Source organism: Mauremys reevesii, linkage group 2, assembly GCF_016161935.1.
Source record: "Mauremys reevesii isolate NIE-2019 linkage group 2, ASM1616193v1, whole genome shotgun sequence".
Classification (NCBI taxonomy): Eukaryota; Metazoa; Chordata; order Testudines; family Geoemydidae; genus Mauremys; species Mauremys reevesii.
The window spans coordinates 237,079,366-237,104,059 of NC_052624.1; the positions used below are offsets into that span (position 1 = coordinate 237,079,366).

At 42.4% G+C, this 24,694-nt stretch overlaps 1 protein-coding gene across 6 annotated transcripts in view; it reads right to left on the minus strand.

Moving 5' to 3' along the window:
- Nucleotides 1-24,694, minus strand: part of ZNF704 (zinc finger protein 704) — a 220,771-nt gene that overhangs the window by 38,184 nt on the left and 157,893 nt on the right. For 5 of the 6 annotated variants that reach the window (XR_005594086.1, XM_039524628.1, XM_039524629.1 and 2 more), the window contains exons 3-6: nucleotides 12,431-12,534; nucleotides 6,846-7,078; nucleotides 4,144-4,244; nucleotides 2,900-3,161 (exon numbers count right to left, since the gene is read on the minus strand). Coding sequence is in view for 5 of the 6 variants with exons in the window: in XM_039524628.1 (XP_039380562.1) it covers nucleotides 2,900-3,161; nucleotides 4,144-4,244; nucleotides 6,846-7,078; nucleotides 12,431-12,534 (700 nt within the window). In the remaining variant the exon portion in view is untranslated. Of the gene's footprint in view, nucleotides 1-2,641; nucleotides 3,162-4,143; nucleotides 4,245-6,845; nucleotides 7,079-12,430; nucleotides 12,535-24,694 lie in introns of those variants that run through there. The other variant, XM_039524631.1, reaches the window with a different exon arrangement.

The following is a 24,694-nucleotide window of genomic DNA, read 5'->3' on the forward strand; positions in this document are numbered from 1 at the left end:
CTATGCCTTTTGTGAATCAACCTTTATCATTTACATTTAGACCATTTAAAAGTGAGCTTTCCTTCCAGTCTTTCCACCAGCCAATCAGGGCCACCCGGGGGCGGGGGGAGGAAAGTGGGGTAATTTGCCCCAGGCCCGCGGCCCCACAGGGGCCCCCCACGAGAATATAGTATTCTATAGTATCGCAACTTTTTTTTTATGGAAGGGGCCCCCGAAAGTGCTTTGCCCCAGGCCCCCTGAATCCTCTGGACAGCCCTGTAGCCAATATCAATTTAAAATATCATGTTTGTTTGCAGTCACTCACCGTATCTGAGTGTCTCCCTCACTAGACTCACAGTCATGTTCAGCAGGAGAGATGACAAACTAGAATATTGCAGACTTCTGCACAAGGTAGTTCTCAGGACACATAAGCACTGTCTAAAGCCAACCTCTGGGATTTCTCAAAGGGGAAAGGACCAGGACTGTGAACAACAATGTCTACGGGACCGAGGGTCTGTATGTGAATAGCTGCTCTCAGAATCTGCTGACAGATCTAAGAGAATCAACACTGACACACAATCTTATCCAGCGATAGGAGGCCATCAGCCAATGAGGTCAGAGTGTGTCTGTGACATATCCATGCTGAAAGCCTGACTGAAAGTTATCAAGGCAATCTGGTCACTTGCAATGATACCAGAATTGCTTTATCACAATCTCTGCAATAATTTTCCTTAAAACAGGAATGTTTGAAACCCAAAGACAATTGGCAAGGTTAGCAGCATCAAGTGGCTAACAGCTTGTTTGACGGGAAGATGGTGTATCCACTAGCACCATGCTGGAGCATTGGTTCAATGCTCACTCAGATAAAGGGTTTCATCACTGCTATTTCCCAAAATACTTTAATGAGAGACCTCCAAGGAAAACCCAAAGCACTGACCAAGCCTACCTCCAATTATCTTATAGCTAGGGCCCTACCAAATTCACAGCCATGAAAAACGCATCATGGACTGTGAAATCTGGACTCTCCCCATGAATTCTGGTCTTTTGTGTGCTTTTACCCGATACTATACAGATTTCAAAGGGGAGACCAGCATTTCTCAAATTAGGGGTCTTGACCCAAAAGGGAGTTACAGGGGGGTCACAGTATTGCCACCCTTACTTCTGTGTGCCTTCAAATCTGGGCAGCTGTTAGCCGGGCACCCAGCTCTGAAGGCAGTGCCCTGCTAGTAGCAGCGCAAAAGTATGGGTAGCAATACCATACCACGCCACTCTTACTTCAGAATTAGGCTCCTGGCCAGCAGCCACCACTCTCCAGCTGCCCAGCTCTGAAGGCAGCGCCACCAGCAGCAGCAGCGCAGAAATAAGGGTAGCAATGCCACAACCCCCTACAATAACCTTGCAACCCCTCCCCCCTACAACTCCTTTATGGGTCAGGACTCTTAAAATTACAATACTGTGAAACTTCAGATTTAAATACCTGGAATCATGACATTTTATTATTTTTAAAATCCCGTGACTGTGAAATTGACCAAAATGGACCATGAATTTTGTAGGACCCTACTTATAGTTAACATACAGCTGGAGGTGGTCTCACTAAAGACTAGATATCAGATCCAGCTGAATATATTATATTGCTTTGGTGCTTGCAGATGCATAACAAAGGTTTTTAGTTTGTGCAAAATACACATACAATATATGAAAAAATTATTAAATTTATTAGATGTGGTAAGAATTCAGTTCTTATGTCCATAAGCAGGTGTAACGGGTCGGACTCACCCCTGCGGCGCCTCCTGCTGGTGACTCCGGGAATTAGCTCTGTCCAGCGCTGGAGCGCCCTCTGCAGGCAGGTGATCCGCCTGTCTTCTGGCCCCCGTGTCCCTCCCTGGACCCGGTGCCCTTTTATATGGGGTGCTGCCCCCTAGCAGTAACCCCTTTCTCTTAGGGTCTCCCCTCCTTAGGGAACCCCCACCCTCTATCTCCACCTTGCCTCAGTATATGGCTACTGTCAGTCATTGTCTAGCCCCACATCCTGGGGCAGACTGCAGTATCAGCCTACTCATCACTGGCAAGGAGGGTTTGGACCTGCTGCTTTGGCCTACCCCTGGGCTGCCCTCTGCAACCCCCAGTACCTGTTGGCCCACTGCTAGGCCGCAGCCTGGGGCTTTCTAGGCTAGAGCTCCCCAGCTCCTCAGCCTTTCCCCAGCCCTGCTTCACCCTAGGTACCTTGCCTATAGCCCCTGCAGCCAGGCCCTTCTTCCTCCTCAGGCAGAGGAAGACTGTCTGAGCTTCTGGCTTCCCTGGCCTTTTATAGGGACCAGCTGTCGCTCAGTTTGGGGCGTGGCCTCAGCTGCAGCCACTTCCCCAATCAGCCCAGCCTAGAGAGCCCTGCCAGGCCACTTTTTAAACCCCTTCACAGCAGGAGCAGGGTCCACCCTGCTACACAGGCCATGGACCCCAATACTTCAAAGCCTATATTTTTCTTAGAAATTATATGGTGTTCAGGAAATCAAAGCATGTTAAAAGCAAGAGTTTTCAAAAACTCATTTCTACATGCTGTTTGAATTAAGTTGGAAAGTTCTCTAATAGAATCTGGAATCTGCTTGGGTTTTTCTGCCATTTGTAAAGAATCACCAGTAACAGCGGTGGATATTATAGCCTTCTTTTTATTGTTCCTGCTCAACCACTTGTATGCAACACTGCCCACCTCACAACAGACCAATCAGAAATGTTTTGGCAGCCACTAGGACTTGTCGTGCAGAAAAATCCAATATGGGCCAGGCAGTGTCAGTCTCTCCCAGTGTCTCTTTCATACAAAAAAACATTATCTAGTTGATGTAAAAGGGCTTTGGTTGTTAAACTCAAGCAGGTGTGTGATCACTGAATTCTATTAAATAGGTTAGTTCAATGTCACTGACTTTACCTGGTAAGCATGATCCGTGTGTACGAGGTAGAGATTGGTAGGAGCTGAGCGGCTCAGAGGCGTCATCAATTTAGTCTCAGTTTTGGCACATGAAGTTTCAGGACGGTTTGCATCTTGGGTGGGAAAAGGAGGAGGAGATCCTAGAGATGGAGAGACTGGAGAAAGGCTGCTTAAGCCATCCGCTACTGAGTCTGTGTTGAGCCTGATCTCTGTGTAGTAAAAATCTTCCTCTCCATCACTGTAGTCAGACTCTCCTACACGTCTAATTCAAGAAAAGACAAAACACATATTACTATACTAAGGCAACAGTGTGAATTTCAAGGTTAATTTTTGAAGTCCCAGATACATAGCAAATAAATTAAATATATGAACATTTAAGCTTCAGCTGTGCTTACTTTTATAAAGAATGATGTGTGTATCATATAAACATTTTGCTCATTTGCAGGGAAGGGCTTGGCAGAAGTCTTATGTACTCTTTAGAGCAGGGGACTAGGAGTCAGTCTTCTGCGTGGCATTCTTGACTCTGACACTGACTCATTTTTTTGACCGTGGACCCATCACTTAACTTCTGTGCCTCAGTTTACCCATCAGTAAATTGAGATACTTGCCTCGTGGTAAATAGCTAATGTTGGTAAAGTGCTTCAAGATCCTCACATGAAGTATGGCTATGGAAAATACAGAGTATTCGTCGTACTAGTAGAAGTGATAGCAAAGGTGGGCAGTCACCAGTTTAATTAGTAGTATTTCCACTAGTAAAGAAAGCCACTTCCTCTACCTTGGAATGGGACTTTGACTCTAGAAGGAGAGGTGCCTTAGAAATCCCTAAAATGGATGGTGGAGGCATCAGTCATTCATTTGTAGTAAAGGCTCTGTTGAGATTTCAACTTAAAATGATTAAATCCCTTTGTTGCATATGGAATATACTGTGTCACTGCACCAAATTTACCTCACTTACTCTTAGCGTACAGACTGAGTTTTCAAAAACATTGGCAGTGAGGAGTTTAGGACTTAGAAGTAGGTAAAAAGACTCCTTTTTGAAACCACTGTGTTGGTTACACTCATGCCACATTTCTGGGGTGAAGGGCATTGTTAGTTTGTTTTTTATATGGCAGCTTAAATTCTGAGGTAATCACTTGACTCTAGAAGCTGGTCCTATGCCTCCATCTGGCCCTGCTTGTGTGAGCATTGGAGAATCTGAAAATGGGTCAGTACCAAATCTCTTCAAAGAAGGATTGTCCTCTTACCCAAGATGAATGGTCCGGATGTGTTTCTGAATCCCTGCAGCTGTGCTCAGTACCTTTCCACAGTTTTTCCATAGGCATTTGAACATTACCTTCATGGAGTTCTGACAAGTTATAAGAAAAGCAGGTTTAAAAAAATATGGTATTATTCCTATGTTCACATGAAAGGTAGGAAAAATTACAGATATACACCATCCCTATATTTTACTCCATCCTAAACCGGGCCATATTCTGCTGTCAGTTACACCAGTGTAAATCCAGGGTACAACGGTGTAATTCTGCTGAATTCAACAGAGCTACTCTGGATTTATACTTGGTGTAACTACAGCAGAAATTGGGATCCCTCTGCAACATTTCCTGGATCATTTTGCAAGAAAACTTAGGGCCAGATTCTATGCCTAATTTAAAATCTTGCAGCACACTGACTTCAGACAAGCTATATGGGATGAAAAAGCAGAATCTGGCTCTTGAACACGTGAAGCATAAGTGGCCTGATTTTCAAAGGCGCTTAATACCCACAGCTTCATTAGTAGTATTTCCACTAGTAAAGAAAGCCACTTCCTCTACCTTGGAATGGGACTTTGACTCTAGAAGGAGAGGTGCCTTAGAAATCCCTAAAATGGATGGTGGAGGCATCAGTCATTCATTTGTAGTAAAGGCTCTGTTGAGATTTCAACTTAAAATGATTAAATCCCTTTGCTGCATATAGGAATGGTGGGTGCTCAGCATCTTGGAAAATAAGGCCACAAATAGTGTTAAGTATAACAAAGAGCCACCTCCCACTAACTTTGTAAAAAATTAGGTATAAATAGAGACACGCCCACATCTACACACACAAGGCAGTGTTAAAAAGGCAACAGTCAGCATGGGACTGGATCTCATGAAACCTGCCCATTTTCAAGAATGTATTGCTTTCCCTGACCATGGAATAGTCCATTTCTATAGAAACTGTTTTATTGTTCTAGGCACCTCCTCTTCTCCAAATTAGTGAGTTCAGAATATTAAGATAGTCAAGCAACTGCCTGATCATTCTTTAGTGCTTTTAACTCCTTCCACTCAGACATAAGTAAGTGATTTGGTGGGGAATGGGTTGCATTTATGGCAAAATGTAAACATTCAACTTTCTTGAGGAGTGGAAGTGGAGTACATGACATTGTCCAAGACGTGACTCCATGAAGCAGAGGTAATTTGACACTAACTTATTAGGCATTCTGTTACTCCTAATTGGTGAAGTTATCAATTGCTCTATTTTCACATTTACACTTTGTGGACTGACAGCGCTAAGAAACCAGTAATTAGATCATAAATATTTTTCTCCAAAGTGCAAAGTCACAATCAGACAATTACTAGTCAAGGACAGAATGAAAACATAGGAGAAAGTGAATTTGCTATAGGTGAACCCTATGTAATATCATTCATTCCTTATACAAATTTGATGTGTGTTGTACAGGCCAAAAACTGAAAACACCAAAACAGACCAAGTATAAAATGTGTGTGGCAGGTATGTAAAATATGAATAACGAAGCAGTAAGAATGGCAGTTGTAAAACCATCTGCCTAATCACTGCTGAACAATCAGAACAATGACAAGCACAGCTTTAAGTGGGTAGTAAAAACATCACAGCATTTCTTTTTCTCTCTCTGTCCAGCCCCCAACCCCCGAGCCACCTCTGGATTTATTTTAATAACTACCTTTTAATTTATCATAGCAAATGTGTTCTCCATACTGTTTTTTTTATTTAGCAACGGGGAACAACAACCTCGTAAAAGATGTCTCAACAAAGGCAACAGTGATTGTGGGACAGCAAATGAGCAACTCCTGTAGCAAAAAGATGAATCTGATCGGGTTTAAAAACCATCATTAAAACTTCATCCTGCCAATGGCGAGGCAATTATTGCTCTCGGTCTGATCCAGAGAAGACGTCACCAAGAAAGGATAAATACCTTGTTTTCCTCTTTCTCACACAGAGCTCTTTTTCATCTTGCTATGTAAAATCTATCCTGTTGTGTTAGGAGCGAAGAAAGCTTGGACTAATGCCATCTCTTTGTTTTCTTCTTCAAGAGAGGCGCTTTGCTTGCTGGCATAGTGATGGGGGAAGGGGAGTTACATACCAAATGAAGCCATTTGGTTTAGTTTAATTTATTTAGTTGTGAGTGGCCACCCGGATCCTTCCTTGGCGGAGTGAGGTTGATTTCAGTGAAGTTCCCCTAGGGATGAATTTGGCCTGATGACATTATACAGATTTCAGTTTGTCTCCCCGCCCTCCCCTCATGTTTGTTCTGAGTGCTTCACCTTATTAGGACATCTGATAAGCTAACAGCATTTTCAGCAAACTAGAAACACAGGGCCAAATCCTGCCCTGTGATGACAAAAAGGGAAAAGGGAGAGGCTGCCTGTTGCAGCCTGTCCCAAAGGGGTCTCTGCAGGGAGCATCTTGCTGCTTCTCTGGGCAGGAGCTATGTGTGTCCCCAACATCTGCTAGCAAACACTTGGTGCTGATGGCAACTTGTGCACTAGCCAGAGGGGTGGTGTTAGGGGGGACATGCTGCATGGGCTAGCACATACATGAAGCTATGGAGAGTATCTGTCTAAGCAGCTGAAACTCCCTGCAGAGTTGTTTGTGTGATCTTTTGTGGGTTTCATCCCCCCCACAGCAGAACAGGATCCCAGATGTGTAGTGCTGTGGAGCTGCGCAGGAGGCTAACCTTTCTCTTCCTAGGGATGGGCTCGTCAAAAAGGAGATTACTGGTTTCAGCTTCATCAATACTATCATCTGGCTGAGCGGGCATTCGAAAGGGTTTGAAGCTATCAGCAGACAGAGGCGGAGATGGGGTGGATGGATTGGACTGATCACTGGGTGCACTCCAGCTCCAGTATCCACTACTGCTGGTACTAGAAGGCACAAATCCTCCTTCTTTCCAAGATCCATTCAGGGATTCTGTAAGAACAGCAACGACAGGAATTAACAAATGTCATGAGTTAAAGCTAAGAAGATCTGTTTGCTTTTATCTGGTACTCAGTTACCATGTTTACCTTATCTTAGGCAGAGAAAAGCCAGAGAACTCAGTTTGCAAAGAGGACAGATTGATCTTACTAACATTTGTTTCAGTAAAAAACCCACCTGTGATACATGAAGGGGGGGAGGGTAGATCCCTTTTATGGACACCCAGCCAGCCAGTTAGCTATAAAGTCCCCCTTGGTGGGAGGATTGGATTTTTTTGTCCCTAAAAGGTTTGTGCATATGCTGTTAATTGACTGGTGGCAACAGCTAATTTCCTTTTTGTTTTTTTTTCCTCGGCTCTTCCCAGGAAGGGGGGTGAAAGGGCTTGAGGGTACCCCACAGGAAGGAATTCACAAGTGTTCCTTCCTGGGTTCTAAAAAGGGGGGTGGGGGATTTGCACTTGGGAGGTGGCAGCATCTACCCATCCAAGGTCAGAGAGAAGCTGTGACCTTGGGAGTTTAATACCAGCCTGGAGTGGTCAGTATTAATTTTTAAAATCCTTGTGGGCCCCCATATTTTGCACTCTAAGTCAATTTGTCAATCAGCCTTGACACCACCTTTCTAGAAAAGAAAAAGCTGAAGCGGGGAGACAAAAAACTATTCTGGAATATAACTATATCTGGAGCAGCCAGATAGCACGGTGATGAGTGCTTGATTCAGGAAAGCACTGAAGCACATGCTTAATTTTGCGTATTTCTAGGACATACTGACTTCAGTGCGATTTAAGCATATGCTTCACTACAATCATAAATAGGAATGTTTTCCCTGAATAGGGCCCAAATTGATCACTAAAATAAATTAGATTAAAAAATCAAATCCCCTCCCTTTGACTGGTGGAAACTCTAAATGTGCTATATACATTCCCCAATCTTAAACTTCTGAGTATGCATAAATCCTTGGTTTGTAATCTCAGACACCCCTCTCCCCCGAAAAGAGCCATACACAGCCCCAAAACACTAACCCATATTCGTAAAAATTCTGTCATCAGCCTACTGTTAAAACACCAAACAAACAAAAGTGCTCCAACATCAACCTCATGGTGTGCCAGTGTGTTTATGTATCAGATCTTTGTTTATTTATTTAGATACATGTGTCCTGGGACAGGAACCTTCCCCCTGCCCCCCAATACAGTGCCAAGCACTCTGCTGGTGCTTAGCAAGTAAATAATAACATTCAGTATTAAATGTGAGACTGGAATTTTTCCAAATCTGACAGTACCTGCAGTTTTCTGTCCCTCACAAACTGTTCCTTACTTTTTAACTTTTTAACACACAAGTCTCATTCTCAGTGGTGGTACAGGCACAAGAATCATTTCCTTCACTCATTACCAAAAGCCTCACCCAAAACCCACTGAAGTCAATAGAAATCTTTCCACTGTCTTCCATGGGCTTTGGATCAGGCCCTAAAGCATGAGCAATTATTAAAAATATCCACTGCTCACAACACTGGGCCCAATCCTGCAAACATTATGCTCATGTATAATTATACTCACTTACGTGCTTAAGTGTTTGCAGAATCGGGATCAGAGTGCAAAATGCAGGCAAGTTAGTGAGTGCCACAATTCCTTTTGAAAATGTACAAATAATTAGCTCATTGCTGACAAAGCACAAAATAATACATTAGAACATAATGCAAAACTGTTTCAGTTTGTGGTTACAGCACTTCAGCATTCTTGTGTGTTTCTCCTTTTTTCTATTTTTTGAATGATTTGCACTTCAGTCCCATGACAAAGCCAAGCAGCACATATGGTATCAACTTGTGAACTTAGCACCATTTAAAAATGCTGTTTGTTCAGAAAAACAAAGGAGGAAACATGCTTTCAAATGTAATTTTCTGACACATTTATGGCAGCGCTTTGTGTTCTCTGGTTTTACAGCTTCCCTTTACTTCGGTGAGATGGAGATTTAATCAAGAAAAAAGTAATATACAAAAGAAAATGACTGAATAAGGTTGACAAGAAGAAGAAAACAAACACAGTGGGCCTGATTTGCATTTACACTAACACATTTGGCAGTGTAAAGGAGCCTTAAAATAGGTATAATTGTAATTTACTTCCACTTTAAGGCCCCTTTACATTGCCAGAGTGGTATAAAGGGGATTAACTGTAAATGAGAATCAGACCCAATATTACTGGTTTGTGGGGAAAAGGGCCATATTCTGATCTAGTTTACACAGAGGTAAATCCAGAGCAACTCTACTATAGAGAAGAATTTCACCCACCATTCTTACAAACGTTTGAATAAAAACTTTTAATTTAATCTTTCCACTATTTAGCAAATATTCAAACAGTATATGTAGAACTTATCAACTGGGAGAGCTGATCAATCAAAAGCTACTAGAGAGCACACGCTGATGCTCTCTTGTTATTTCTGTTTTTAAATCGTTGGAAGGTGTTCAGATGCTAGGGTTGGGGGGACTATCTAAGTCATGGTTTCTCAAACAGGGATTGCCGCTTGTGTAAGGAAAGCCCCTGGCAGGGCAGTAGGTCCCTCAGCCGCTACTGATCTAAGTATCTAGATACACAGATTCCCAGACAGTGGGCATGTTATACTGAATGAAGGAAATTAACATTTTTATGAAAGATGAAGAATTGGCTTCAAAAGCAAGGGTTTCTGTCATAGGTCTCACCCCCACTTGGAGCTGTTGGGTTCCAAAATGGGGACCTGCATAGACTCCCCTAAACTAAAATCCTAGTTTAGATCTGGTAAAAGCTGCCACCACCCAATAATGTACGTGTATTGGGACACAGTCCTTCCCCAAAATCCTTGGGGATCCCAAGAGCCCCAAATCCATGGAGTTCTTACACCTAGGAGAAATAAACCATTCCCCCCTGGTTCCTCCCCCCTCCCTTTTCCTAGGAGAGATACTGGGATCCAACTACAGAGGGATGCCTTCCTTTTCCCTCCTCCCCTTTCCCTGAGAATTTACCCAAGGAAAGATCAACCAAGTCCTTAACAGAAAAGATTTATTAAAGAATAAAAAGAAAGTAACTGTCTCTGTAGTACCAAGATAGAACAATACCCAGGGTCTAAACTTATCAATTTTTGGAGAGAATCCCCCCTCCTTTCTTTCTCAGTAAAAGCAATAACAGTACAGAATTAAAGAAATTCTATAGCAAAACACAGAATTGCAAATACAGAAATAAAAGTATAAGAATACTAGTTCCTTGCTAATACTCACTAGCTTGAATAGAAGAATTTATTGCAGAAACCTGGGAGGACTTGATTAAGATGTCTGGACTCCCTTAATTCCCAAGAGAGACTCTCTAAAAACAAAGAACAGGAAAAAAAACTTCCCTCCACAGGGATTTGAAATTATCTTGTCCCTGATTGGTCCTCTGGTCAGGTGTCCACAGGTACTGCTTGTTAACCCTTTACAGGTCGAAAAAAACCCTTAACCCTTAACTAACTGTTTATGACAGTTTCTCAAACATTTTCAAAGTGTGGACTCCATCTTAATAGAAAGATTGCTTTGTGGCTCACTCCCACCTCCTCCACTGATTCATGATCAGTTAATATCCCTGCTGCAACTACTGCAATTGTTTACAGTAGGAGAGTATTTAGTACATAGTTAGCAGCTGGAAGTGAGGAGGAAGAGCCAGCACACATGACCGGCTAGCTCTCCATGGACCTCCAACAAGTGCATCACCACATCAGGATCTCTGCCACATAATATTATAGATTTTTAAACCCTTACAAGCCCTCTCAAACGATCAGTGACATTTTCTTATCAATCTCATTATCAGATGTTGAAAATACCAATTGCTTATCAGATTTATGAATTGTTTTATACTTGTGTTGTGTTCATGTAATCAAGTGTCTTATGGGTAGGGCCCTACCAAATTCATGGCCATGAAAAACATGTCACGGCCGGTGAAATCTGGTCTCCCTCCATGAAATCTGGTCTTTTGTGTGCTTTTACCCTATACTATACAGATTTCACGGTGGTGACCAGCATTTCTCAAATTGGGGGTCCTGACCCAAAAGGGATTTTCAGGGGGGTCACAAGGGTATTTTAGGAGAGTCATGGTATTGCCACCCTTAGTTCTGCGCTGCCTTCAGAGCTGGGCGGCTGGAGAGCGGCGGCTGTTGGCCAGGAATCCAGCTCTGCAGGCAGCAGCGAAGAAGTAAGGGTAGCAATACCATACCAGGCCACCCTTACTTCTGCGCTGCTGCTGGTGGCAGCTCTGCCCAGAGCTGGCCCAGCAGCTGCCACTCTCCAGCCGCCCAGCTCTGAAGGCAGCGCTATTGGCAGCAACAGCATCGAAATAAGGGTGGCAGAACTGCAACCTGCCCTATAATAACTTTGTGCCCCCCCCTCCAACTCCTTTTTGGGTCAGGACCGTACAATTACAACAATATGAAATTTCAGACTTAAATATATGAAATCATGAAATTTATGATTTTTAAAATCCTCTGACCATGAAATTGACCAAAATGGACTGTGAATTTGGTAGGGCCCTATTCATGAGTTTGGTTGCATGTTGTCTGAGAGAAATTATCCTGGAAACAGGTGCACAGGATGGGAACTAAGGCCCCGATTTTTCAATCTTTCAATCTTTTCAGCCTTGAAGTTGTAATCAGGTCTCTGGGAGGAGGGAGGAGTCACAATTACTCTGCCTTCTCATATTGCTAAATGGGAAATAGGACCTGGATATATTCTGACTGGGGAGGATGTGGGTGGGTGGGGACAGTACGGAAAAGGCTGAGAATCACTGCCATATTGACTTCATGTGTAAATTCTCCACATTATCAGATTATTTTATACAAACATTTCAGGAGGGTCAGAAGATCCACCACTTTACTGATCCTCCTCTGGTCTTTCCTCCCATGCAGGGGGTGAGCTAGGGTTACAGATGCTAGAGCAGCTCCACTGCCACTCAGAAGCCATATTCTCATGTATGGGCTTTTCTCCAACAGCACCTAGAGACCTCTACTAGGTCAAGGCCCAACTGTGCTGGGCACAGTATAAACACAGAGTAAATCACAGTCCCCTCCAAAGGTGGATTCTGCTCCTCCTTACTTACCTGAACTCTCCCACTAGTCCTCAAGCTTGCCTCTAGCTCCCCTAGTGGGTAATTACAATGGGTACAACAGGACAACTGGGCAGCTATTTTTCTTTTGCAGTTGAATTACTACTACTGGGGCAGATAAGACTACTTTATCCCTACCATATTTATTCAGATGTGTTATGTGCCTGCCACAAAACGGAAAGTAACTTTCAGATTCTCAGTATAATGTATTACTACCACTTCTTACAATCCCCCAAAGTATTATGTTGTAAGTTTACCATTGGGCCGTACAGGAGGGCTGTGAACCAAAGGGCTGGTGGATAAACTGGTTAGTACCATAGCTGCTGTCACTTTATCCATGTCCAGTTCTTCTGAAGATTTTCTGAAACACAGTGAAAGGAAGGCAAAAAAAAAACCTCAGTAAACGACTCTTTCAGCAGTTTAATGGTAGGCCTAGTCCTAGGGTTGCCAACTTTCTAATTGCACAAAACTAAACACCCTAGCCATGCCCCTTTCCCAAGGCCCCACCCCGCCCCTTCCCCGAGGCCCAGCCCCCCACTCACTACATCCCCCCCCCCTCAGTGGCTTGCTCTCCCTCAACCTCACTCACTTTCACTGAGTTGGGGCAGGGAGTTGGGGTGCGGGAGGGGGTGTGGGCTCTGGGGTGGGGCTGGGAATGAGGGGTTTGAGGTCCAGGAGGGGGTTTTGGGTTGGGGGGAGCTCAGGGGTTTTGGGTGCAGTTGGGGGCTCCAGCCAAGGGATTTGGCGTGTGAGAGGGGGCTGCGGGTTGAGGCAGGGGATTGGGGTGCAGGAGGGGGTATGGGCTCTGGGTGCGGGCTCTGGGCTGGGGCCGGGGATGAGGGGTTCAGGGGGTGTGAGTTGGCTCTAGGCTGGGGCATGGTGTTGGGGATGCATGTGTGTGTGAGGGCTCTGGGGATCAGGGGTTTGGGGAGCAGGAAGGGGCTCCAGGTTTTGGCGGGGGGGGGGGGGGTCAGGGCTGGGACAGGGGCATGGGTTTACCTTGGGTGGCTCCCAGTCAGTGGCACAGTGGGGCTAAGGCAGGCGCCCTGCCTGTCCTGACTTCGCCACAGTTCCCGGCCAATGGGAGTGCAGAGCCGGTGCTTGGGGTGGGGGCAGCGCGTGGAGCCCTGTGCCCCCCCCGCCTATGATCCAACCTGCTGGCTGGTTCTGGGGAACAGCGCAGTGCCACAACAGGTAGGGACTAGCCTGCATTAGACCCGCAGCACCGTCAACCAGACTTTTAACAGCCTCGTCACCGGTGCTGACTGGAGCCACTAAGGTCCTTTTTCAACTGGGCGTTCCGATCAAAAACTGGATGCCTGGCAACCCTACCTAGTCCACAGGAAACTGGAAGATGGCAACAAAACTACTCAAGGAGAGAATCAGAAAAGAACCAGATCTGAAAGTTTGTGTCAATCACCTACTGTATACTAAAGTTGACTACTTTTAGCAAATCAGCGCAAATCTAAGGGAAATGAAAAGGGGTTTGCATGAAAGATGTTGTGAACCTCTCTATCTGTTTGTTACCCCAGTGAGGCCCCATGATTTCAACTACTCATGTGCTTAAGTGCTTTTCTGGATTGAGGCCTAAAGAAACAAAAGTAGGGCAGGTAAAATAAACTTCACTCTCAGCAGAGTAACAGGATACCTGGAAGCATTCTTTACTTTCAAACTAAAATTGAGTGGGACAGATTTTATTTTATTTTAGTTACTTCTGCTTAATTGTATTAAGTCAACACACACACACACACACACACACACACACACACACACACACACACACACAAAATCAATTTTCACTTTATCATCACTTGGCCATTAGCTTAAAAGACCGGTTAGGTTACAGAACAGACCCACCAATCAACCAAGCAACCACCCGCTTTAAGATAAAAAAGTCTTTGAAAATCGGAAAGATTCAGCCCTAGAATGATCTGTAGCACAAGGGTCCACAGGGGACGGTAAGTCTACCAGGACAGGGATTGTGACAGCTAACTAAGGGGCCTGGTGTGGGCTAGCATCTTCCCAAAAGTGGGCAAAGTCTGCTGTGGCAGGGAGAGTGAGGACAGCTGATTCTCAGAGAGTTTCCTATATAGCCTGAACTTCAATTTAAAGCTACCCAGTCTGCCTGGCAGAACTTCTTAGTAAGCAAAAGTGCAAAAACTGCCTGGGGCACAGTGTCCCCTGCTGGTTAAGACAGGCACATTAGCAGGGATGAATCAAGCCTCTAGAATAGATATATATTCAGGGCAGAGCTCTTGTTCCATTTTTGTGGCTGTAAAAGTGGCTCTCTTTATAATACAGTATACGTCAAATAGCACTTCCATTTACATCCTGCCAAACTACTCCAAGAGACAGACAATCAGGAAAATGTAAATGTATTGGAAACAAATTTCTGAAAATAGACTGCACCAAAACAAAACTACTGATCACCACTAGCTGTCACAGAGGAACTCTATCAAAAAGCAAAGAGAGAAAACTCACATCTAGGTGGGAGAACCCCAAAAATTCACATTAATGAACCAATAATGCCAATGACTGGATTTTGCAAATCAGTCAGCAAGTGCACACACAATAAAAAACAAGGTTCATGAATCACAGAATACACTTTGATCACTGAATTTGACAACTATAGATAAATTCCTATTATTATACTTCATAGCCCATTAGTGCATTTACTGGCCATTAATTTTTAAAATAATGAATTCCTGGTAATTAATTTTTAAAATAATGAGTTCAGTACAAGGCTTTGCTATTACATTTTTGCTAGGCAGTTGGGAGAGACTACTAATTTTTTGTGTGAATTTGAAAGTATGCAGATTAGCGGGGTTCTACCGCATATTTAAAAACAGAACAACTCTCTTGGTGTTTTGGATTAGCCACTTGTTGGTCAATCATTATAAAGTAATTTCATCCTGCATATGGGGCACTGTTTTATGAAATACAGGATTTAACTCACTTCATTTGTATTCTCCTCTTCCCACTCCCCGCCCCCGTTTGTGTTTGTTTTCTGTTGCTATTCTAGCAAATGAGTTTGTTGACAGGCATGTTCATCTTAAGTGTATAGCTTATACTGGTGACTTTGCAGAAAGGGAATGGGAAAACATTTGGTTGGGCCATTCACTACAAGGTCCAAGATTTATTGTGCAATCTGATTACTTCTGTGTCAACAGAGGATGGGAGGAAATTCTAGCCCAACAGAGGAAATGCACCAGGAACAGATGCAGGCCTTTGGGGAACGAGTTGGAGGGCAATGGATAGTAGGAAGGGAAAAATCTGTGATGTTCCCTGACCAGGGCTGTCATATTTAAAAAGGGTTAATGGGATGACCCAGGCAATTATAGGCCTGTCAGGCTGACACTGATTGCAGGAAAGATAGTGGAACAGCTGATATAAGATTAGATTAATACAGAATTAAAGGATGACAATATAATTAATGCCAATCAACATGGATTTATGGAAAATAGATCCTTTCAAACTAACTTGATTTCTTTCTTTATTGAGATTACAAACTTGGCTGATAAAAGTAATAGTGTTGATGTAATATACTTAGACTTCTGTAAGGTGTTTGACTTGGTACTGCACAACATTTTGATTAAAAAACTATAATGCTATTCAGTTAACATGGCACACATTAAATGGATTAAAAACTGGCTGATAGGTATCAAAATAAAATTGTAAACAGGGAATCGTCATCAAGTGGGTCTGTTTCAAGTGGGTCCTGCACGGACTGGTTCTTGGCCCTACACCATTTTAAATTTTTATCAATGACCTGGAAGAAAACATACATTTATCACTGATAAAGTTTGCAGATGACACAGAAGTTGGAGGAGTGGTAAATAATGAAGAGTACATGTCACTGATATAGAGTGATCTAGATCACTTGCTAAGATGGATGCAAGCAAACAGTGTTTTAATATGGATACATCTAAATATTTATCTCTGTGAATAAAGAATGTAGGTCATACTTAGGATAGGGATTGTACCTGGGAAGCAGTGACTCTGAAAAAGATTTGGGGGTCATGGTGGATAATCAGCTGAACATGAACTCTGAGTGTAGTGCTGTGGCCAAAAGGGATGCATAAACAAGGGAATCTTGAGTGGAATAGAGTTGGTATTTAACACTGGTGTGACCACTGCTGGAATACTATGTCCAGTTCTGGTGCTCACAATTCAAGAGGATGTTGATAAATTGGAAAGGGTTCAGAGAAGAGCCATGAGAATGATTAAACGATTAGACTCAAGGAACTCAATCTATTTATTTTAACAAAGAAAAGGTTAAGGGGTGATTTGATTACAGTCTATAAGTACCTACACGTGTGTGACTCTAACCACCCTTGTACTCACCCCTATACACTATTGTAATAATCTTCGTACAAAATATATCTTGTGAGGTATCTTTTCAATAGTAATAGCTCACTGATCAATAATACTCTTGTATGATGTATGTTTGCGGTGTGTATTAAGAGTGTTATGGATATATGCTGGTGTTATGACTAAAATGTGTTTAAAGCCAGGCATGTTGGGGGGAACTGGTAAACAGGTCTCCTCTAGACAAAAGAATGTATTTGCTTCTCTGATCAGTCTGCTCATCAGGCAGCAACAAAGAAGGTACATTTACATATAAGCAGTAAAACAGGGCCATCAAACTAACAAGAGGGGGAGATTGTAGGAAAAAGAACAATTTGCATTTTAGCAAACACCAGCAAGGGAAGAAAGAGTATCCAGACTCCACGTCACCTTCCTCACAGCTTGAATAAAGTTTACTTTGAGAGGTAACCCTCAGAAGAATCCACTTCACAGGTTTACTGGTCTATAAAGAGAGAGGGGCTGAAACTCAAGTGATAAGCAATTGAATCAACACTGTATATAATATTACTATATTAAAGAAGTGTATAAAGTGAGGTCTTTTCTGAAAGCTAATAACACACTGATGATTAATATAATTGTGAAATGTACATATTATCACTATATGAGGAAATATGGATACTTAATGATATTATGTTTTAAAGTCTGTATCCAAACAGGGAGAAACAGGTTCCCTGCCAGACAGGAGAGAAAGCAGCTATTTACCTCACTCCTATGAAAATGAAGCATGATGGAATCAAAACAACAGAAGCCCAATTTACATACAGAGGGATTGGAAGCCCACAGGAAGGGAAGAACAGCATGAGGTCATCCTCCCTCTTGAAACAAAGACACTCTGGAATTTTGGAAGATAAGCAAGGACAGAAGCCACCTTTGGCATCCATCATTAGACAGCCCAAGAGAACAAAGCTCTTGCAAACAGAGAAAGATGGGTCTTTCAACGAAGGGGGGGGTTGAAGTCTCTGGAAACTAAACACAAGTAAGAAACCTGCTTAGGCAAAGATATTTCACTTAGGAAGACAAGGGAAGCAGCTTCTTTTACTTTCCCTCAGTCAAGACTTTCCACGTAAGTCAGCCATGACTGCAAAGAAGATTGGTGAGAGAAACCATCTTGAACAAAGCCTGTACCTTGCAAGACTAAGTTTTAGACTTTTAGATGTGTGTTTTCACTTATATTTGCTTGGAACCATTTCTAAGTTTATTCCTTTTACTTGGCACCACCGAACCTATGACCTATTGTCAATAAATCTGTTTTATATTTTACTATAAACCAACTCTGTGCTGTGTTTGAGGGGAAGTGTGTATTTAGCCCAGTAAAGTTAATAAGCTGTGATGTGCTCTTGTGTCTTCAAACGAACAAAATAACCTCATTATTTCTCCAAACTGTCCAGGAGAGGCCTGGACATTGAAGAACACAGTTTTGGGAAAATTTGGGACTGGGTGTGTTAGGGTCACCTTGCTGGTTGTAACCAAGGCTGGTGGAAGCCAGAGTGGGGCTGTAGACAGAGCTGCTGAACCAGGACTGTCTAGGATGCAGATACTCAAGTTGTGACTTACCTGCCAGTAGGCTGGTTGAGATCATCCCAGGCTGAAGCTATAGCAGCGAAGCATTGTACAGCACCCAGGCTTACAAAGCAAGTGGTGCCACAACCCCGTACTAGTCTACACTGCACCCCAGAACTGTTACAATGGGGAACAAATTTTTGAGAACAGGCTCTTCAATCTAGCAATAACATGATCAAATGGCTGGAAGTTAAAGCTGGACAAATTCAGACTGAAAATAAGGTGTAAAATTTTAACAGCAAGGGTAAGTAACCATTGGAACAATTTACCAAGGGTCGTGGTTGTTTTCTCCATCCCTTCCAACTTTTAAATCAAGATTGGATTTTTTCTAAAAGACATGCTCTAGGAATTATATTGGGGAAGTTCTATGGCCTGTGTTATACAAGAGTCAGACTAGATGATCACAATGGTCTCTTCTGGCCTTGGAATCTATGAATTTATGAAAAGAGAAGTCATCCTGCATCTTCAGTATGTGTTATCAATCCCGTGCACCTGGTTAATGTGCAGGAGCTTGTTCAATAAAGAAGGGGCAGTACGAATATCACGCTGCCTCAATATCCCTTCCATACGATGCTGTCATTCAAAGTATTTTTCCAGAAATCTTCCTTGACCTTCCAGAATAATCCTTTTAGCAGTAACTAATCTAACAGAAATGCATCTTGATGATGCCTTAGCTTTTATAGAACTCTTTTCATCCATCAGTATATCTCAAAGCACTTTACAAAAGAGGCCATATCATCTTCCCCAGTTTTTTAAAGGGATTTGTTTCTTTCCCAAAGCATGAGACAAAATACAAACAGAAGGTTCAAAATGTATACTGTTTCTAATTACCACCCCCCCCAATTATAGCTGACACTTTGAACCAAATTAATTTTAGCATTCCCAAAACATGTCTTAAAGCAGTGGTTCTCAAAGCCGGTCCACCACTTGTTCAGGGAAATCCCCTGGTGGGCCGGGCTGGTTTGTTTACCTGCCACGTCTGCGGGTTCAGCCGATTGCAGCTCCCACTGGCCACCGTTTGCCGCTCCAGGCCAACGGGGCTGCGAGAAGGGCGGCCAGCACATTCCTCGGCCAGCGCCGCTTCCCGCAGCCCCATTGGCCTGGAGCGGCGAACTGCGGCTAGTGGGAGCTGCGATCGGCCGAACCTGCGGACGCAGCAGGTAAACAAACCAGCCTGGCTCGCCAGGGGCTTTCCCTGAACAAGTGGTGGACCGGCTTTGAGAACCACTGTCTTAAAGTCCTGTATGTAGCCACTGAGAAAACATCTACACAGAACAGCATCTACCACTTAATTTTTAGTCAAATTTAAGCTATAGAAATTTGCAGTTATATAATTCCAAAATAATATTCAGTTGTTTTCTTCTCCCAAGATCCTTCAACTATTGAAAGATTCAAAGAACAGTTAAAAACTTATAATAAAATAGATACTTTTACAATATATATATTTTTAATGTTGCAAGTCTATAGTCCAGAAACTGCCAACAAAATCAAATGGCCAAGGGCCAGCTTCATGGGACTATTCACATGAGCAAGACGACTAGGACTGGGCCCTCAGAAATGATTCAGTCAGTTTCAAAACTGACCCCAAGGATTGTTGACTGTTTTTAGCATGTAAGTGTTTTATCAGTCTGAGCCAATACATATTCAACTTTTTTTGAAGCTAAAGAGCTAAAGAGTAGTATCAAAAATAAGCCACAGTTTCTAGACATAGTAACTGATAGCCAAGGTATTTGGGCTGGTTACAGATTATGGGTGACATTTTGTCAACCTTATTCACGTAATGTAGTACCTAACTCCTTAAATAGCCCAACTGAAATCAATGGGTTATTTAAAAAAAAATAGCAGTATTCATTTTAAGTAAGGGATTAATAGTATGTGGCCCTACAGAATTAATACAATGGTTAATGGGTTGTAGATACTAGGTACATAGGAACATAAGCATTGCCACACTGGATCAGACCTCTGGTCCATCTAGTCCATAATCAAGTCTCTGACAGTGGCCATTGCCAGATACTTCAGAGGAAGGTACAAGAATCCCCAATAGGTAGAATCATAGGGTTAAAAGGGACCACAAGGGTCATCTAGTCTAATCCCTGATAGATGTGTGGAATAATCTCCCTCAATGACTATTTCATCCTAATCCCTAATAGTTGGAGATTGGTTTAATCCCTGAAGATATATATTTATATATAGGCTGCTAGGTAAGAGATTGAAGTCCAGGACCTCCAGAGTAGCATTCTCTGAAATGCTTTCAGTTCCACACACAAGGCCAGTTAGACAGGCAGAACTGCAGGGTCTCAATGCGTGGATGAGACGATGGTGTAGGGAGGAAGGGTTTAGATTTATTAGGAACTGGGGAACCTTTTGGGAAAGGGGGAGCCTATACAGCAAAAATGGGCTCCACCTAAATCAAAATGGAACCAGATTGCTGGTACTTAAAATTAAAAAGGTCATAGAGCAGTTTTTAAACTAAGGGCTGGGGGAAAGTCGACATCCCTGTGGCAGAGGAGCATGGTTCGGTCAGAGACATCCCTTAGAGGAGGATCTATTAATAGAAAATCTCTATGTCCTAGTAAGGAAGAGAGGATGGAAGATAAAATATGGGTAGGGTCGGATTAGAAACAGTCAAATGAAAAAGTCCCATTCAATTACATCACAAAATGGAAGACAGCTGAAAAGTGACAATTTTTTAAATTGCTTATATACAAAAGCTAAAAGTCTAAATAATAAGATGGGTGAACTAGAGTGCCTCGTATTTAATGAGGATATTGATATAATAGGCATCACAGAAACTTGGTGGAATGAGGATAATCAATGGGACACAGTAATATCAAGGTACAAAATATATTGGAAGCACAGAACAGGTCATACTGGTAGGGGAGTGGCACTACATGTGAAAGAAAGCGTAGTCAAATGAAGTAAAAATCTTAAACGAATCAAACTGTACCACAGAACCTCTATGGATAGTAATTCCATGCTTGAACAATAAGAACATAGAAGTAGAGATATACTACCGACCACCTGACCAGGATAGTGATAGTGACTGTGAAATGCTCAGGGAGATTATAAAAATAAAAAAACTCAATAATATTGGGGGATTTCAACTATTCCCATATTGACTGGGTACGTCACCTCATGATGGGATGCAGAGACAAAGTTTATTGACACTTTAAATGATTGTTTCTTGGAGCAGCTAGTCCTGGAACCCACAAGGGGAGAGGCAATTCTTGATGTAGTCCTAAATGGAGCACAGGATTTGGTACAAGAGATGAATATAGCTGAACCACTTGGCAATAGTGACCATAATATAATTAGATTTAACATCCCTGTGGTGGGGAAAACACCACAGCAGCCCAACACAGCAGCATTTAATTTCGGAAAGGGGACTACACAAAAATGAGGAAGTTAATTAAACAGAAATTAAAAGGTTCAGTGCCAAAAGTGAAATCTCTGCAAGCTGCATGTAAACTTTTAAAAGACACTATAATATAGGCTCAATTTAAATGTACACCCCAAATTAAAAAACATAGTAAGAGAACTAAAATTGCCACCATGGCTAAACAACAAAACAAAAGAAGCAGTGAAAGGCAAAAAGGCATCCTTTAAAAAGTGGAAGTTAAATCCTATTGAGGAAAATAGAAAGGAGCATAAACTCTGGCAAATGAAGTGTAAAAATATAATTAGGAAGGCCAAGAAAGAATTTGAAGAACAGCTAGCTAAAGACTCAAAAAGCAACAGCAACATTTTTTTTAAATACATCAGAAGCAGGAAGCCTGCTAAACAACTGGTCGGGCCCCTGGAAAATTGAGATGTTAAAGGAGCACTCAAGGACGATAAGGCCATTGCGGAGAAAATAAATGAATTCTTTGCATCAGTCTTCATGGCTGAGGATGTGAGGGAGATTCCCAAACCTGAGCCATTCTTTTTAGGTGACAAATCTGAGGAACTTTCAGAAATCGAGGTGTCATTAGAGGAGGTTTTGGAACAAATTGATATATTAAAAACAGTAATAAGTCACCGGACCAGATGGTATTCACCCCAGAGTTCGGAAGGAACTCAAATGTGAAATTGCTGAACTACTAACTGTGATATGTAACCTATCATTTAAATCAGCTTCTGTACCAGATGACTCGAGGATAGCTAACGTGACACAAATTTTTTAAAAAGGCTGCAGAGGTGATCCCAACAATTACAGGCCGGTAAGCCTAACTTCAGTACCGAGCAAACTGATTGAAACTATAATAAAGAACAGAATTGTCAGACGTATAGATGAACATGATTTGTTGGGAAAGAGTCAACAGGGTTTGTGTAGGGGAAATCATCTCTCATCAATCTACTAGAATTCTTTGAGGGGATCAACAAGCATGTGGACAAGGGTGATCCAGTGGATATAGTGTACCTAGATTTTCAGAAAGCCTTTGACAAAGTCCCTCACCAAAGGCTCTTAAGCAAAGTAAGCTGTCACGGGATAAGAGGGAAGGTCCTTTCATGAATCGGTAACTTGTTAAAAGATAGGAAACAAAGGGTAGGAATAAATGGTCAGTTTTCAGAATGGAGAGAGATAAATAGTGGTGCCCCAGGGGTCTTACTGGGACCAGTCCTATTCAACATATTCATAAATGATCTGAAAAAAGGGGTAAACAGTGAAATGGTAAAATTTGCAGATGATACAAAACTGCTCAAGATAGTTAAGTCCAAAGCAGACTGCAAAGAGTTACAAAGGGATCTCACAAAACTAGGCAACTGGGCTACAAAATGGCAGATGAAATTCAATACTGATAAATGTAAAGTAATGCACATTTGAAAACATAATTCCAACTATACATCCACTCATTGTACAATGGCAGTCAAAAGAACTAACAGATTGTTGGGAATCATTAGGAAAGGAATAGATAATAAGACAGATGAGAATCGCCCCATCTCAAAAAAGATTTTGGAAAAGGTACAGAAAAGGGCAAAAAAATGATTAGGGGTATGGCATGACTTCCGTATGAGGATTAATAAGACTGGGACTTTTCATCTTGGCAACGAGATGACTAAGGGGGCATATGATTCATAGATACATAGATTCTAAGCCTGGAAGGGACCTCGAGAGGTCATCGAGTCCAGTCCCCTGCCCTCATGGCAGGACCAAATACTGTCTAGACTATCCCGGATATACATTTATCTAACCTACTCTTAAATATCTCCAGAGATGGAGATTCCACAACCTCCTTAGGCAATTTATTCCAGTGTTTAACCACCCTGACAGTTAGGAACTTTTTCCTAATGCCCAACCTAAACCTCCCTTGCTGCAGTTTAAGCCCATTGCTTCTTGTTCTATCCTTAGAGGCTAAGGTGAATAGGTTTTCTCCCTCCTCCTTATGACACCCTTTTAGATACCTGAAAACTGCTATCATGTCCCCTCTCAGTCTTCTCTTTTCCAAACTAAACAAACCCAATTCTTTCAGCCTTCCTTCATAGGTCAAGTTCTCAAGACCTTTAATCATTCTTGTTGCTCTTCTCTGGACCCACTCAAATTTCTCCATATCTCTCTTGAAATGTGGTGCCCAGAACTGGTCACAGTATTCCAGTTGAGGCCTAACCAGCGCAGAGTAGAGAGGAAGAATGACTTCTTGTGTCTTGCTCACAACACACCTGTTAATGCATCCCAGAATCATGTTTGCTTTTTTTTGCAACAGCATCACACTGTTGACTCATATTTAGCTTGTGGTCCACTATAACCCCTAGATCCCTTTCTGCGATACTCCTTCCTAGACAGTCTCTTCCCATTCTGTATGTGTGAAACTGATTGTTCCTTCCTAAGTGGAGCACTTTGCATTTGTCTTTATTAAACTTCATCCTGTTTACCTCAGACCATTTCTCCAATTTGTCCAGATAATTCTGAATTATGACCCTATCCTCCAAAGCAGTTGCAATCCCTCCCAGTTTGGTATCATCTGCAAACTTAATAAGCGTACTTTCTATGCCAATATCCAAGTTGATGATGAAGATATTGAACAGAGCCGGTCCCAAAACAGACCCCTGCGGAACCCCACTTGATATACCTTTCCAGCAGGATTGGAAATATTAATAACTACTCTCTGAGTACGGTTATCCAGCCAGTTATGCACCCACCTTATAGTAGCCCCATCTAAGTTGTATTTGCCTAGTTTATTGATAAGAATATCATGTAAGACTGTATCAAATGCCTTACTAAAGTCATGATAGAGGTCTATAAAATCATGACTGGTGTGGAGAAAGTAAATAAGGAAGTGTTATTTATTCCTTCTCATAACACAAGAACTAGGGGTCACCAAATGAAATTAATAGGCAGCAGGTTTAAAACAAACAAAAGGAAGTATTTCTTTACACACCACACAGTCAACCTGTGGAATTCTGCCAGAGGATGTTGCAAAGGCCAAGACTATAACAGGGTTTAAAAAAAAACCTAGATAAATTCATAGAATCATAGAATCTCAGGGTTGGAAGGGACCTCAGGAGGTCATCTAGTCCAACCCCCTGCTCAAAGCAGGACCAAACCCAACTAAATCATCCCAGCCAGGGCTTTGTCAAGCCTGACCTTAAAAACCTCCAAGGAAGGAGATTCCACC